The sequence below is a fragment of the Hoplias malabaricus genome, chromosome 11, assembly GCF_029633855.1.
Source record: "Hoplias malabaricus isolate fHopMal1 chromosome 11, fHopMal1.hap1, whole genome shotgun sequence".
Classification (NCBI taxonomy): domain Eukaryota; kingdom Metazoa; phylum Chordata; class Actinopteri; order Characiformes; family Erythrinidae; genus Hoplias; species Hoplias malabaricus.
Window position 1 is genome coordinate 13940695 of NC_089810.1, and position 16087 is coordinate 13956781.

Below are 16087 nucleotides of genomic sequence, written 5' to 3' on the forward strand. Positions count from 1 at the left end.
GTGTGCATGCCTGCACTTTAGCATTTTTGGGAACCAGAAATGCCCAGAATGATAAAAAGTAAATAAGCTCTTAAGTTTCATGAGATTAATGTTGAGATTTGATTAGGTCCCTACATTTGTATTTTGCTTTAAAACATCTGTGGGAAAATGATATTTTTATAATATGTGTAGTTTATAACTGTTACTGTTATAAGACACAAAAGTCCTTAACACACAATTACTAACTTTTTTAAAGATCCACATTGGTAACAAACTAAGTTAATGAAATCTCCTCAGAAGGAAATGATTTCAAATAAGACAAATGTGTGTGTGCTTGGGTGTAGGCAAACATAAAAGGCTTGCCAGGTGAATACCTTGTCTAAAGCTGCTGGGCTGAGTAGCAGATTAGGTAGTTCAAACCTAAACACGGTCACACAGCAGTACAGAATCGATACGGCTGCTTCACCAACAAAAAACTGAAATTAAACCTATGAAGGATGGTTAAAAAGTGCAAGGTGGGCAGAGGTGAGTAGTAACTATTTACATTAAATTACAAAAAAAAAATTGTTGTTTTCAAATCATAACATGTTTACTTCTTAACTCTTTACTATAAGCAGTTTATAATGCCGTTAATATTGTACTCAAGTGTTAGTGTTAGAAAATAAATTCACTTAAGTTTTGATTTTGCTGAAGTATTTTCACTTATTTTACACAACTCTGAGCAGAGGTGAAAATGAACAGTCCTGAACAGTCAAGAAAATACAAATGAAAAACTGACTTGAGTCCATGGAACTGGGTAAATGTAACATTGGTCTACATCCTAAACAGTTCCTGCACTGCTTTTTTTACAGCAACACACTGTAATCTTAAATTATAGTAGGTTATAAATCTGACTATCCTTAACATTTTACAGAAAGTTCCTGTGAAATGAAATGATGATTTAGCAAATACAAAAAATAGGAAAGTTAGTTAGTAAACATGTAGTAGATGACCATGTCTCTCTATGTGTGTGTGTGGTGTGGGTGTGTGTGTGTGTGTGTGTGTGTGTGTATTTACAAGAGGTGGAGTCAGTGAAACTGTAAGTTCTGGGTGGAGCAATAGATTGATTGTTGGTGAATAATAAGATTGTTGTTGTGGATGGAGCTATAGCTACAGTACATGTGTGGCTGGGTTTAACTGGGTCTCTGCTGAAACTTCCTGTGATTTTTGTGTGTTACAGTGTTATGAAACAAAAAAAATAATGAAGTAAGTTAATACTGTATTTTAACTGTATATAAACACTGGTAACTGAGCTACTAATACGTTTACATTTTTTATTACAGTTTACAGTGTACTGAATAGTGTATGGAGTACATCATGCCATTCTTTATTAGTTCTGAGCATTACCATCAGAAAACCTTACTCACCTAACTCATCACAGACAGACAGATAATGTGTTACAATTTGAAGGATAATAAAAGAGTATCTAACAACCTCCCACAGCCAGCAGGACAAAGGACAAGGCCATGGGGAAAGGTTTGGTGCTGTTTAAGGTTAAGGGACAAGACAGTATCAATCTCAGCTGGAGATATAAATTTGGGAAAAGGTCATGCAAGCAAGCTGAGGTTGTTCGTACAAACATTGAAGTGATTTAGGACATTAATGTTCAACAGGAAATTAAATCTTTCAAGCACAAACACACACCTTATGTAAGGTGGATTTCTTAAAGTTTTTCCAGTTTGTCCATGCTTAGCCTCTGCCTCAAACAGGTCTGTGATTGACACATCTTTTTTTCTTAATAGGAGGATGAGGTTTTAACGTGGTCATTTCAATCTTAGCATCTTTGCATCTTGTATGAGATTGAGGAATCCTACTGGGTTGTAAATGTGGGAACCAGTTTCAGACCCTTTTCACCTTGTTTTTAATGCACCCTCCCCTTCATTCTCTCCCCATCTCCGCTCGCTCACAAAGGCCAAAGGAACATAACAATGCTTGAACTCGTCCATCTCCGGCCAGCACACACTTTAACACTCTCCTTCCTCTCGTGTTCATAAACAGAGAAGGCTTGTGTCTGTGAGAAACGCTGCACGTTCCTCTACATTCTGTCAATGTGAGCATGAAACCAAAAGACTTTAGCTGGAGGTACGGCTTATCAGGGTGTAAGCTGGTTTGGGGTGAATTGTGTAACTCTATTGTGCTCGGTTGAGGCTATTCCTAATGGCCAGTTTCATCATAGCAGACTTTGATTATTAAGGTGAGACGGTTCTTATCTAATCACGTGTCGCAGGGTTACAGTAATACCGAATGAACATGATAAGAACCTGCTAATCACAGTCATGTATACACAGACACACACACCTACACATGCAGCTGGGTCAGCGACATGATGTACAAGTCCATTATTTTCAATTTTAAATAATCAGATTGTATTTTTCATACCTTTTGTATGGGAATAAGCTTGAAATGCGTGAAATACAGTGAACATCCGCTCTTAGAGCCCGAATATGTAGGATTGTGTGACCATCTAATCAAACATGCAGGTATAAGAACAACTTAAAATTTCAAAACATACTACAGCTTAATCTTTATCTGTACATTTTAATTTCCCACAAGTGTCGTAACTGCAAATATGTACTAGCCATTTCACAAAGAGTGTAAAGAAGTCATGCGTCATAATTTGCCTGTTCAGTTTACCACATCAGCTTGTCTGAATATATGGTATCAAATACCAGTACATTGCTAGATACACAATTATTCAGTGGTAGTTAATATTGTGAAAGAAATAACTGCAGTCCACTCCTAAGTGTTATATCATGCAGCAACAGAGCTGTCCAACTTTCCTTATGTTCTCACTGAGCTGTTTGCTGCAGGCATTGCAAACTGACAGATGCATTAGTAGTGTTTTTTTTTTTTACTTCTTGGTGGTCTACAAGGGGACTGAGAGGCTTGGAGTTAAATCAGGGATCCAGCATCAGTTTCATACTCTCTCCCACAAACACAGACAGATCCATGCCCTATGGTAGTAATAGAGAGTTAGTGTTATACTCAGCTCAATATTTCAGTCAGTCAGGTGTCGCTCTCTTGCCGACCAGTCAGTGTGCACTCTTCATTTCATTTCCTGCCAAAAGCAGACATCAAATATAATGTATTAATTTTCCAAAGAAGTTAGAAATGAAATCATTAAATAGCACAAGGAAGGGGGACATTTTCAAAAGAAACTAAAGGATGATTTTCCAATAATGAACTTGTACAGTATGGGATAACCGTTCCAGAGCCCTGAACTGAAGATCATTGAATGATTTATCAAGTATTTTCATCACTATTGCTTAAGACATGACAGAATCTCTGCAGTAAACACTTACATTTACTTTAATCCTAAAGGTCTGTTATTTTGGCCTGTTATAATGCGAAAAGCTCTAGTAAGATCCAGTTTCGACACATTCTGTTAGGGATTAGTAAGACCTAAGTATTGCCCTATATCCTCCAGTCCCTCATACACTTCAGAGCACAGTCATATGCTACTGTTTTGTTCCTGTTTATATTGTGCCATATCATGCCATTCAGTAACAAAGATTCTATATGCTACATGTCGCATCAAAAACAATATTAACCTTAGGGTTCATGGCTAAGCTCCTTTTAACCCATTACACTTGCAAAGTATGAGTGTATGATCCCACATATTAGTCAAATTTGTTACTGAAAAACAAGCTCGGGGATAAATGGATTAGGTTCAACCAATTGAAAAGTGCATAAACATGAAGTTCAGATTATATAGTAGCCCAGAAAACTCCTACACAAAGCTACTACATTTTGGCATAAAACCTCTTAAAAATCAGGCTTATAACTGAATTATTCTTCATAAGATCTATTATTAAGTAATTACTCTGAATTAAAAAGTAAGCACAATGAAATATGTAATAGTTAAAGTGTAAGTTGTGTATATATGTGAGTAAGGTAACATATGGTCCTAACGGCTTTGGTATTCATAATTTTTAGTCTGCAATAAACCGATACAGGATTACCACATAGAGTTAATACAGTATTATTCCGTGTGCTAATAAAAAAAAAGATGGGACTCTATGAAGAAATGAATAGCTGGTACACCTCCTCAGCACCACAAATCCTGGCTGTGAGTCTATTATCTTTACAGAGCCATAAGAGCCACACACTGTATGTAATCACTAAGAAAAACATGCCCCGAGATCATTATGTTCCTTTAACATGACACCTAAACCTTTAGTAAAATCACTTGCACTCTTACACTAATAACCTGGTAAGTAAATTGGGGTCAAATGGATTTATGGAACTAAAGTGAAACTCATGTGTTAATCCCTGTAAAGGCGGGTCTGTGGAACAAAGCTGGCGCAAGTCTGGTCCTAACGCTAAGTATCACATAACCCCTAGTCTCTCTTTCAGATATAAAGCCTGGCACTGCTCAGAGGAGAGAGAGTGTTTGTGTTGCAGCCCTTTCATGCTGTTTCTGATGCGTCAGCAGCTCTCTAAGCTTCACAAAACACCACACAGATAAATTAATAGAAAGCAGCATCACATTATAGAAAAATCTGGGTTTTAACATATAAGAAGAATTTAGGACAGGAGTATCCTATCTAACTTAACCCTCTGTGGATCTTACTCACACAACATTCTATAGCGCCTCTGTCTACAATAGTAAGAAATAATACAGCCAGGTATTTAGAGACAGAGGAGGGTTTTTATTCAATGAAAAGAAAAGAGACTGACGCAAGAGGAACTTCAGGAAAGACTTTTCACCTCATTGTCTTGCCCAGAAACACTCACATTTCTCCATGAATAAAACCTAGCTTTTGTCTGAGGGAGGACAAACCAGACATAACTTCTCTCTCTCTCTTAGTCTGAGAGAAAGTCCAAGTTATATTAATGCATGCCACAGAAAACTCAAAAAAGGGCTGAAGAAATCCTCCCTGTGAAACTGAATATGTCTGTATCTGGTGTGTGTGTTTGTTACAACAGTTCGGTCTCATTTGCCCATTGTGTTTTTGTGTCAATATGTTATTTTTGAAATGTCAGAAATGGCTTTCTATAACCAAATGAGCTCTTTAACTAATCGCAGTGTGTTTACCATGAGCACAGCCTGATTAATGTTTCTAGGAATGTTTTCATGACATACATTTGGTCAAAATGAAGTGGGAAGATGTCTGAAATGACACCCCAGTCCCAATGGAAACCTAAGCATATCTACTATATAGCATGCAAACACTACTACATAAGATTTTTTTTTCTCCTGTTGCTCCCCCTAGTGTAATTCATCTTTACAGCACAGTAGTGTATCAATTGGGTGGGGTGGGTTCTGTTAGTGCAGTTTCTGAAGTGCTGAGACCAGAGAAGCAAACAAAGACAAGCTCTATTCTCCATAAATGTGTCAGTGAAGCAGCATAGTGTTAGTGTTTTTGAAACTTTAATTCTAAGTTAAAAATATGACCTTAAAATTGTGTTCCTTTACTGAAAGGAAGATCAGTTGGTTGAATGACAACCAAATCACAACCAAAGTAAGAGTTACAATAATGCTATATTGGTTGGATTTATTGGTTTAAAATGTGATCAGCACATGCCTGTGCTCTCTGCTAACTATTCCATCCATCTTTTCTTGTTTCGCTTTCTCTCCCACTCACCCTCACTTTCAATCCCCCGCTTTCCTTTCTGTCCCAGACTAAATTTTCCCAGAAAGCCCTGGGAGGTGGAGGTTATGGGAGGGGATATGGCCTTGGAAACTGTTTCCAAGCCCTCTGTTGCTGGCAATGAAGCGATCCGTGAACGGCGCACGGTCTGGAGAAGTCTCATGCACAAAGAGCCCCCACAGAGGCATTCCTTCACAGAGCTCCTGCACAGCACCAGCGGTTCTGCCACACACAGACGGGCCCGACGCCATATCTTTCCAGGTGTCCGAGGTCATGGGCACGGTCAGCTAATGCGCGTGGGCTGTGTATTAGGCACCTGCCAAGTCCAGAACCTCAGCCATCGTCTCTACCAGCTCATTGGTCAGAGTGGAAGACAAGAGTCTTCTCCAGTCAATCCGAGAAGTCCTCACAGTTATGGATAAGACTGTATCTGGCATTTTTCACCCAGCACCTGAAAAACAAATCACATGCAACCACAGGGTGCCCTTGGCATTAAGCCTCAAATACTCATGGTGTGGCCCTACAGTTTGTTCAAATAGTTTGTTCTCCTTCCCTTTAATAACCAAATGTCTTTCTCTAGTGGCCACTTTGCATTATCCCCACAGTAATCCTGTACTGGTTGTTTAGAAAAACACTCTCCCACTTCTCTTTAATCACCCTTGACTGAGCCTGCCAAAGTCAAACTGAATACAAACACACAAATGAGAAATCATCTTATAACCTAAATTTACAAGATTACTTAATACAACAGAAAAAAAACCTTCATACACACTCACATACAAATAGGGAGTCTTGTGCAGTGAAGCCATGAAGGATTGCGTGCTGTCCTCATGTGCACACTAATCAAGGAGGTCAAATTTATTTTTCAGATGTGAAAGCACTTTAAAGGAAAAATGTTTTCATTAACTGCTTTATGACTTGAATGGAAAACGTTATTTAATTTATGGAAACGTGTTGCAATGTAAATATTTTAGCAACATCTCAAGTGTCTCTCTAATATATGTAGTTATGTTTTTCTCTACCATGTTTATTCATAGTCGTATTCAATAAAATCCCTTGACACACTTACTTTACTGCCACACTAGGAAGGTTTTCTTGTTTACTTACTTGGTGACAATATGTAGTGACACTCAAACAATTTCAGGGCGTAACACAAACACTTCATATATATGGCATTATAAACCTCATTATAAAAGTCAGCCCAGTCTCTTCCTTTTCCACACGAGAAGTGTATGTGTACAAATATTAGTGTGACCAAATCCTTATCATAATTACATGAAAAAATATAATTTATTACCAATAACCAATATAGCCTTCATCCTCTGTTCTTTCACACTGCTGGGGCATTTTTGTGATACTCAAATGTACTAAACGTCTCAAAAGCACCATCAAACCTTCAAAAACAGTGTGTTATGAAACACTGAGCAAGTCATTCCTTACAGAGAAATCCCACTCTAGAATAACCCCACTCAAGAATAACCTCCCCCCATAACAATATATGTACATATACAAGCCTACATAAAATACCAAACAAAGAAATCTTTTTCATGCTGCTCACAGGTGCCATTTCACATGCTGTTTTTTGAACACTGTTCCATATGTGGACCTCTAATAGTTAAATTTGTGATTTCCTCTCAATCATTCATTCATTCATTATCATTAATTGATAGCAGCCTTCAGCTCGTCTGCATTGTTGGGTCTGGTGTCTCTCCTCTTCCCCCAGTGTTATTGTGGTTATTAAACCAGGTTTTGGTGCTTTTGGCAGTGTGGACAGGTGCCAGGTCCTGCTGGAAAATGAAAATCCGTATTAAATTACTGAAATAAATTAACTTTTTGGTAATATTCTAATTTATTGATGCACCTGTATGTCATGACTTTACATACACAATAGGGTCAAAACTATTACTCTATAGATACCTGTTCACACAATTTTATTCCATGAATCAAAGGATATTAAAATGTTTAAGAGTTTGCTCCAATTAGCTACAGATAAAGACTGTCTAAGGATTTTTTACACTATTTATTGGAATATTTCTGTGGCAATATGATTGCTTTCAGATTGGTCGGTTTTATTAATATCATTGAAGCATATACGCTAAAGCATATTGTGTTATGAATCCAAATTTCAGCTGTATCAAACAATTTAAAAGTACCACAAATGCATAGAAATCACCATAAATCTCCTTAAGTCACCTGCCCTTTGGTCTAAGCCACAATTACCAACCTTACTCACAGTGCAAAACTATGATGCCATAAATGTGTGCATTATAATTTATACCTGTAACAGATATGACTAATAGTTAATGCAAAATGAAATAGCACTTATGAGAGATAAACAGGCTATATATTATGCATTAATTATGTATTAGTACAATATGGTTTATGGCTTAAATAAAATCTGTTCAAAAACCACCGGGAATCTTGAATGTGTTTTGACTGCCCTCTGGAGTCTACATACAGACTCTACACTAAATAACAACACATGAAAAACAAAATATAACCATGTGTGCTTCTTAAACAAATGTTTTTAGGCGTTTAAATTGTTTTTAACAATTCCCTGACAGTTTCACACATAAATAGAAGACCAAAAAGCTCTAATCTCCTAGATTGATACAAATTTATAACAAAGTTGCTCATTTTTTCTTTTTTCCTAGAGAAAGTAATTAAAAAGAAGAAATCCAAGCAATGACTATGACAATTAAAACATGTCTAATACCTTCACATGAGCCTTAGCTCATCATGCTCAATGCCAAGCATCGTCTGGAGCAGTATATATATAAGTTGGAAGGGCAAGGGTTCAATAACATTTGGCTATTAAATATGTCACTGGGAAATATTCTTAGTGATATTCTTAGTGATTTCAACTCACAGAATCTTAGTTAATGTCTTTATGAGTTGAACTGACAATGTTAGGAGAGGACAAAGGAAAAGTCTGCAGAGCTGCAGTCACCTAGGTCTGAGTTTGACCCTGTTGCTTTAGAGGGAGTGGTTAATGGTGGGTTTCTATATGGTGAGTGCATTTTGAGTTTTGACCCCACACTGTTTACTCAGCACCTCTGATATAGTGACACAATTACTTTGGTGTCTCACCCCCAAACCAACAGCCAATAACAAGCAGGGGTGTTATACCCTCATAAAAGGAAAACACACACACACACACACTCCTTCCCCTCCCCCACCAGCTCAAACAGGGTTCAGTCAAAAGTGCAAACAACTAAACATAAGGTAACTAGTCATTCCTTCAAGAACTAAACATAGCAAGAAAGTCTGTGTGTTTAATTCCTAAATCACTGTATAAAATGTAAACAAACATCAGCCAGAGAGGTTTGATGTGAAATTATCTGTTTTAGAGAAACTTGCAGATTCAGAAATGCTTACAGTGTTGGTGATAGGAGCTAGATGTCTAAAGTGTTAAATGTCTCTAAAGCTATGAACATGAAACAGGTTCAAACACTCCACTGAAGCAGGACTATTTTGAAAAAAGGAAACAAAGAAACACTACATGCAGTTCCTTGTAGAAAATATTTTAATCCCATTAATGTTATTTATATTTGTCTGGATTACATCTGATATTTACACTGATGTGCAGTGTACCCCACCCTAACCTTAACCCTAGTTCACTTTTTTGCAGATAAATGTCAAAGTCTAAGTCTTGTCAACAGATAAAGTTAAAAATAAATAAATAACTCTGAAAAATATAGAAGCATAATTTGCACAGGAAGTGATTTTCATTCATTCTTGCTTAAATCTTGAGCACCTCTCAATGAATCTCATGACTTGAAACTGCACTGAAGAAATTTAGGAGCATTCCTATTCACCATGAAATGTTTACACAATGTGAAAGCTGCAGTATTCAGACTAGATATCCACAAAAATAGAGATACCAATTTTTTTTCTTTGGATACTGACAATATATAAACTGTATTTGTAACCGAATGCAGCATGTTATTTCAACATCTATGTTCTAATGGACTCAATCTGGTTAAGCTGAATGAAGGACAAAAAGACACCTCAGCTCAACAGTAAAAACCCAAAGCAGCTTTAACCAAGACAAACACACGTGCACACACACTCACACAAAGCCTAGTAAGGTGTTCCTCAATCATTGAATGAGCTGCTTTTAAAAACATCTCCCAAACCTCTTTAGTCACTCCAACACTGAAGGTAAAGCCATAGCGGAAGCCAACAGAACAAACACACACAAAAATGCACGTACACCCACTTTCCAGTAAGAGTGTTTCCTCTGTAATTGAGTGGAAGTTAAAGTATCACTACATTTGTCCCAAATCTTGGAGTGTTCCTGGGTGGAGTGTGTTTGTGTGTGTTCATAAATAGAGCAGTCAGAGAGAGACACAAACAGAGCATCTCCTCTCATTACACTGTAAAAACATCAGAGAGCCCAGCGTCAACATGAGAGTGATTAACCTGGTGAGTAGCTGTTTATATGCTGTAGTTTTTTATTTTTATCATATATAATTATATATGTCTATATTTATTTTGATCAAGAATTATTTCCAGTGAACAACAAGTGGTATTATATTTTTAGAACTTAGTGAAATAACAGAAAAAAAATCTATACCATCATCAATACTTCTCATATTATTAAAAAGCCTCTTACTTCTGTCCTGTTTCAGGGTCCAGACCCCTCGCTAGCATATCGTCCTGAGCAGGCAGACGTCAAAGATAAAAGTGAATTCAGGAATTTTGAGGTAGAATATAGTCTAATACGCTCCATTCTCCAAAAGTAAAACTGTAAAAACTTAAAACAGTATAAATCTTAAGACATATAAATGACATCATAATAAACATGTCTTTTCTGCTTTTTTTTTGTGTGTATGTATGAGACAGAGTGGCATTTTTTATGACCGTGTGTTTAACACATACAAACTGATGCACACACATCAGACCCTGGACTTTGTGAAAAAGAAGGTCAGTACGCAAACATTCCTTCAGAAACACAAGCACAGGTATTCACACATACAACCAAACAGAAAGTCAGTTAATGAACAGAAATACATTTCCGAAATGTCTGCCAACATTGAACTCTACATTGTAAGTGTGCTGTGTATTGTATATTAAAATATAATTATACAGTGCTACATTTAATTATATAACAAATAATCATTAGCATTACTATATATTAAAAAGCTTTACTGTATGAGTCCAGTGTCAGTGTTGATCAGTAAGTAACATGTGACTACTCAGAACGTTTAACAAATCATGAAGACATGTGAAATAAGTTTCAGAAATCTGCATCTCAGTGTAAGTGTGAAACTTGAGGTTATCAATATAAGAGGCCAGTCCTCTTGTTTATCTGACCACAGAACCATTACCTAACTCCTCTCCTTTCTAACTGACCTCTTGCTATTGAGTTTACAATGCTTAAAAACCACTGTGTTGTGGAAACTTGTCTAATACTCTCAGTATCATATTATTACACAACAAATGATACATTGAAGCTTAGACAGTTCCATTCTCTGTTAACTGCAAAATTCCTGATAGTTGGACACTACTAAACATATCTTAAGAACCAGGAGGACTTCTTTATTTAAAAATAAATAAATACATATTATATAATTGTCCTTGACATGTTACCTGTGATCCAGCACGCAGAATGGGTTGGCTGCACTCACTCTCGAATGACGGTGATGGAGTGCATTGGCTGTCTGGACCAGCTGATCGATGAATCTGACCCTGACGTTGACTTCCCAAACTCTTACCACGCCTTCCAGACTGCTGAGGGCATCCGCAGGGAACATCCAGATAAGGGTGAGGGAACATTATGTCAATAACCCCACTGTGCCCTGCATGGGTTTCAGTTGCTACCACGTTATTTACAAAAGTTCAAATCAATAATATCCTGAATGTTTGGGGAAGGCTAAAGCCTTAACATTAATAGATTTTAATTAATAAATTTTCAGTATGAATTTTATAGTCATCAAGCTTATTTCTTTCACCACTCTTTTTCACCAGACTGGTTCCAGTTGGTTGGTCTGATCCATGACATTGGCAAAATCATGGCCCTATGGGGAGAGCCACAGGTAACTGAGAGATTAATTAAATATTAATGTTCTACATCAGGGGTGGGGAACTCTGATAAACTCAGCAGTTAATTGTGAAGTTTAGTTTTAGCTGTTATAGAGTGTGGGCCATTTATATGGATACACCTTAATAAAATGGAAATGGTTGGTGATATTAACTTCCAGTTTGTGGCACATTTGTGTATGGGAGGGGGGAGAACTTTTCAAGATGGGTGGTGACCATGGCGGCCGTTTTAAAGTCTGCCATTTTGGATTCAACTTTTGTTTTTTCAATGGGAAGAGGGTCATGTGACACATCACATTTATTGGGAATTTCACAAGAAAAACAATGGTGTAACTTTATTCTTTCATGAGTTATTTCCAAGTTTCTGACCACTTGTGTTCAAGTGGTGTTCAAAATGTGTTCAAAGTGCTTCCCACTTGTGTTGGATTGTCAGTGCAACCCTCTTCCACTCTTCACATACTGATAGCAGCACCGCAGGAGAAATGCTAGTACAGGCTTCCAGTATCCGCAGTTTCAGGTGCTGCACATCTTGGTATGGTGTGGTATATGGGGTACAAAGATAGTGGGGCCATTCTTCATCAATGGAAACCTCAAGGCCATTGGATATGTGAAATTGCTACATGATGATGTGTTTTCATCTTTATACACTGAAGCTGGCAGGTTCCCTGAGTTTTTCCAACAAGATGGTGCACCACCACATTATGGGTGTCAGGTCCGAGCATTCCTAGATGAACAGTTTCCTGGAAAGTGGATTGGTCATCATGGGCCAGCTGAATGGCCCCCAAGGTCTCCCGATCTTACCCCCTTAGACTTTTATTGGTGGGGTCATCTGAAGGCAATTGTCTATGCTGTGAAGATACGAGATGTGCAGCACCTGAAACCACGGGTACTGGAAACCTGTGCTAGCATTTCTCCTGCGGTGTTGCTATCAGTGTGTGAAGAGTGGGAGAAGAGGGTTGCATTGATAAACCAACACAATGGGCAGCACTTTGAACACATTCTATAATTCCCCCTCCCATATACTAATGTACCACAAACAGGAAGTTAATATCACCAACCGTTTCCATTTTATTAAGGTGTATTCATATAAATGGCCTACCCTGTAGTGTAGGGTAACACTGTAAGCTGGGGCTCACTTCCCTGCTCAACTAAACACATCATACAACATTTATCCGTAATGTTGAGCAGGTGTGTTATAGCAGGGAAATCATTTCCTCACCTCTGCTCTATATATCAGAGCATAATTAAGCTGATCCTAGAACTCGTAGATGATTTCATGCCTTGTTTGGATGTGTTTAAGTGGGCAGTGGCTGGAGACACCTTTCCTGTAGGCTGCCTGTTCCAGAACTCAATCGTTTTCAGAGACTCTACGTTTTCAGAAAATCCAGATGACAAGAACAGCAGCCTGAAGTTTGTCAACCCTCCTCTCACACAGCCATATACAGTATTATAGAGTAACATGAAACCACTTTCTTTTCCAGTATCATTATTAACTTGGGAGTAAGGGCTGATACTGAGTCTATAAATATTAATTAAAAATAAATCAATACAAAGTATGTTACCATGCTCAAGCTACTCAAACACTCTACTAAATCAGCAACGCTGGATCGGATTCATTCTCTTTCCTTTCTGTATGTGGCTTAGCATTTTCTGTGGAAACCAATTAACCAGTTGATATCAGGTAGAGGGCAAAAAGCCGTTCATGGAAGCAGTATGTTAAAATATTAATATTCTAAAGATAAGAACTAATTTTCTTGAGGTTTTAAATTGCTATGTAGAAATAAACAATAAATTAATCTTTTGGAATAATAAGGCAGTATATTGATACAAATCACACAAATAATGCCTTGCAGTGATACCTAATAGTGCTACAAGGCATTATTTCAAGATACTTATTCAGAATCGGACATACTAGTAGCATGAACAGAGAAAGAAAAAAGAAAATAAAAATAAAAAAAATCACTTAAATGGTAGGAAAAGGAACATTCGTAACATTTGTTGAAACCAGTCCAAAACCAATATCCACTGACAGACAATCTGCCGTGTCTACTGTAGGATTCATCTATTCCACTGTCTTCAAAATTTGATTTAGAATTAATATTATTTGTATTGGCTTTGTTTCCATAAATGACTTCAACAGCCACTGAACTGTAGCATAATCTTTTCAATATATTCAAATCAATAAAACAGAGTTTTATAAACCAAGACTGTAAAAGTGCAAAATATCTAACTTCTCAACACAATTCTTTCTCTGCAGCACAGAGTGTGGGATTTATGAAAGACACTGCGGTCTTGAAAAGGTTTTCATGTCTTGGGGACATGATGGTGAGTACCGAAAGCGCATGCTCACAAGAAAACTGTGTCCAAGTGTATTTATACTCACACTGAACCTAAATGACCTTACTGACTCCTGGCTTTCACCTTTCACCTGTATACACAGAAACAAAAAACGTATTCTATTGCTGAAATACACAATGACAAACAACCAAAAAATGACCTGTTCCTCTATTGCAGAGTATATGTACCAAGTGATGAAGTTTAACAAGTGTCCCATCCCAGAAGAGGTCAGTATTTACTCAGGAATGTTTGCTCTGTAAAGTAACTTTACCTATGTTTATATAGGGGTGGGCAGTCGTATCCTCAAAGGGCCGGTGTGGCTGCAGGATTGTAGTCCATTCAGGCCAGAGCACACACGATTTCACTCCTTTAATTAATTAGTAGGTCTCAGTAAAACAACTAATCATGTGACCCCCTGGTTGGTTGGAACAAAAACCAATAGCCACACCGGCCCTTGGTGTATATCCCTGGTTTATACCATGCTCTTTCTCTCTCCCTCTCTCTTAGGGTCTGTATATGATCCGCTTCCACTCATTCTACCCCTGGCACACACATGGAAACTACATGCACCTCTGCAATGATAAAGATTTGAAGATGTTGCCCTGGGTCAAAGAGTTCAAGTATGCCCCTTGGTCACACCCATATACAATTTACACTATATGTCCATATATATTTTTATTAGACTGTAATGGGCAGAGCCAAATTGCTGTAGGCTGAATAGGCATAACTAAAGCAGTGACTTTAGAATTTGCTGTTTTTGCAGTTGAGTTTAACATATGGATTGGGACATCAAATGATACCTTTTATAAAACTCTTTAAAAAAGCACTCTTAAAAATGTGGGACTTGGTTTTAGGTTATTATAGTTCATCCTTTTGCAACTTAGTAAGGTTTGATAAAGGTGTGGGTGAATTTAGACATGAAGTTCCCCATTGTTATTTGGTGGAGTATAAAGTACTATTACTTAATTTCTACACTGACCTTATAACTGTTGTAAACACCAAATGACAAAACTGTATTCAATTATTGGCGTTTTTACTTAAGGGCTGATATGAATTTGTACATTTTTCTCTACAGCAAGTTTGACTTGTACACAAAAAGTCCTGATCTGCCTGATGTGGAGCAGCTGAAGCCATATTATCAGTCCCTCATTGACAAGTACTGCCCTGGTGTTCTGTCCTGGTGAACACACACCTCGCTGTCTGACCTGCAATATTTGTGTGTACATGAAATTATGTAGTTGAAAGACAAATGTGTTGACAAAACGTATGTAAACAGTAATGGTGTGATAATCTAATTGATATCCTATAGTATTAAGAGTAACGCTTTAGAAGCTCATAATCACCCTTCACTGTATGCACTTTTAGTCTCAATCATACCTCCCTCAAACTCTTTATCATTCTACCTCTATTGTATCTGCTGCTTTGCTGCCCATCATCTGAAAAACACAAAAGACAAAAACACTGGAATCTACAGACTTGAATGTCTACATTACACTTCTTCCATTTTTTGATTGTTTGCCTCCCCATCTTTCTCTTTCTCTCCTTAGCATCTCTCATTTCTTAATTTTACCTATTCATTTTCAAACTCTTTAATTTTCCTGAAACTCAAAAGCAAAAATCATGCTTCCAGCACAGGAAAAACAGTGTACTTTCAAGAGTTATCTACAGCAGATGACTATTAAATATAAGACAACAGTTCATATTAAGCTGCTAAAATATCTGAACGGTAAAAATTATTTTTGGATCAAAGCGCATTTTACGTTTTATAAATAAATTATACAAAATGTGTTTTGTTTCATAATTGTCCTCCGCAAGCACAGTAAAACTGGAAAGAATTGCAAATGTTTTGTTAAAAATAGACTGTCTGGAGAGCCACATCAGCCTCCTGCTAAAGAGATGAACATCATAACAGACAAACACATATATATATCAAATAATATAACCGCAAACTGGCTATGACAGATTTCCCTTATAATAAATAAACTTGCCTGACTGGATCAGCAAAAGCCAGAGTAACTAATCCTACAATAGCTGCTTCTAGGGTTGAATGACTCGTATGTTTATATTAAATATGAAGATGTCAAAACCTGCTT

The 16087-nt window shown here is 37.3% G+C and overlaps 1 protein-coding gene and 1 long non-coding RNA gene across 2 annotated transcripts; one reads left to right on the top strand and one right to left on the bottom strand.

Moving 5' to 3' along the window:
- Window positions 1-6053: 6053 nt before the first annotated feature.
- LOC136709588 (uncharacterized) lies at window positions 6054-11301 on the bottom strand. The gene is made up of 3 exons (XR_010804509.1): window positions 11208-11301; window positions 10231-10274; window positions 6054-7399 (listed from the first exon to the last, which is right to left on the bottom strand). It is a non-coding gene; the product is annotated as an uncharacterized lncRNA (long non-coding RNA).
- miox (myo-inositol oxygenase) lies at window positions 9931-16019 on the top strand. The gene is made up of 10 exons (XM_066684930.1): window positions 9931-10040; window positions 10247-10321; window positions 10461-10541; window positions 11219-11381; window positions 11586-11653; window positions 12958-13067; window positions 13915-13982; window positions 14172-14221; window positions 14502-14614; window positions 15070-16019. The coding sequence occupies exons 1-10, from the start codon at window positions 10023-10025 to the stop codon at window positions 15176-15178; spliced, it is 855 nt and encodes a 284-aa protein (XP_066541027.1). The 5' UTR covers window positions 9931-10022; the 3' UTR covers window positions 15179-16019.
- Window positions 16020-16087: the final 68 nt, after the last annotated feature.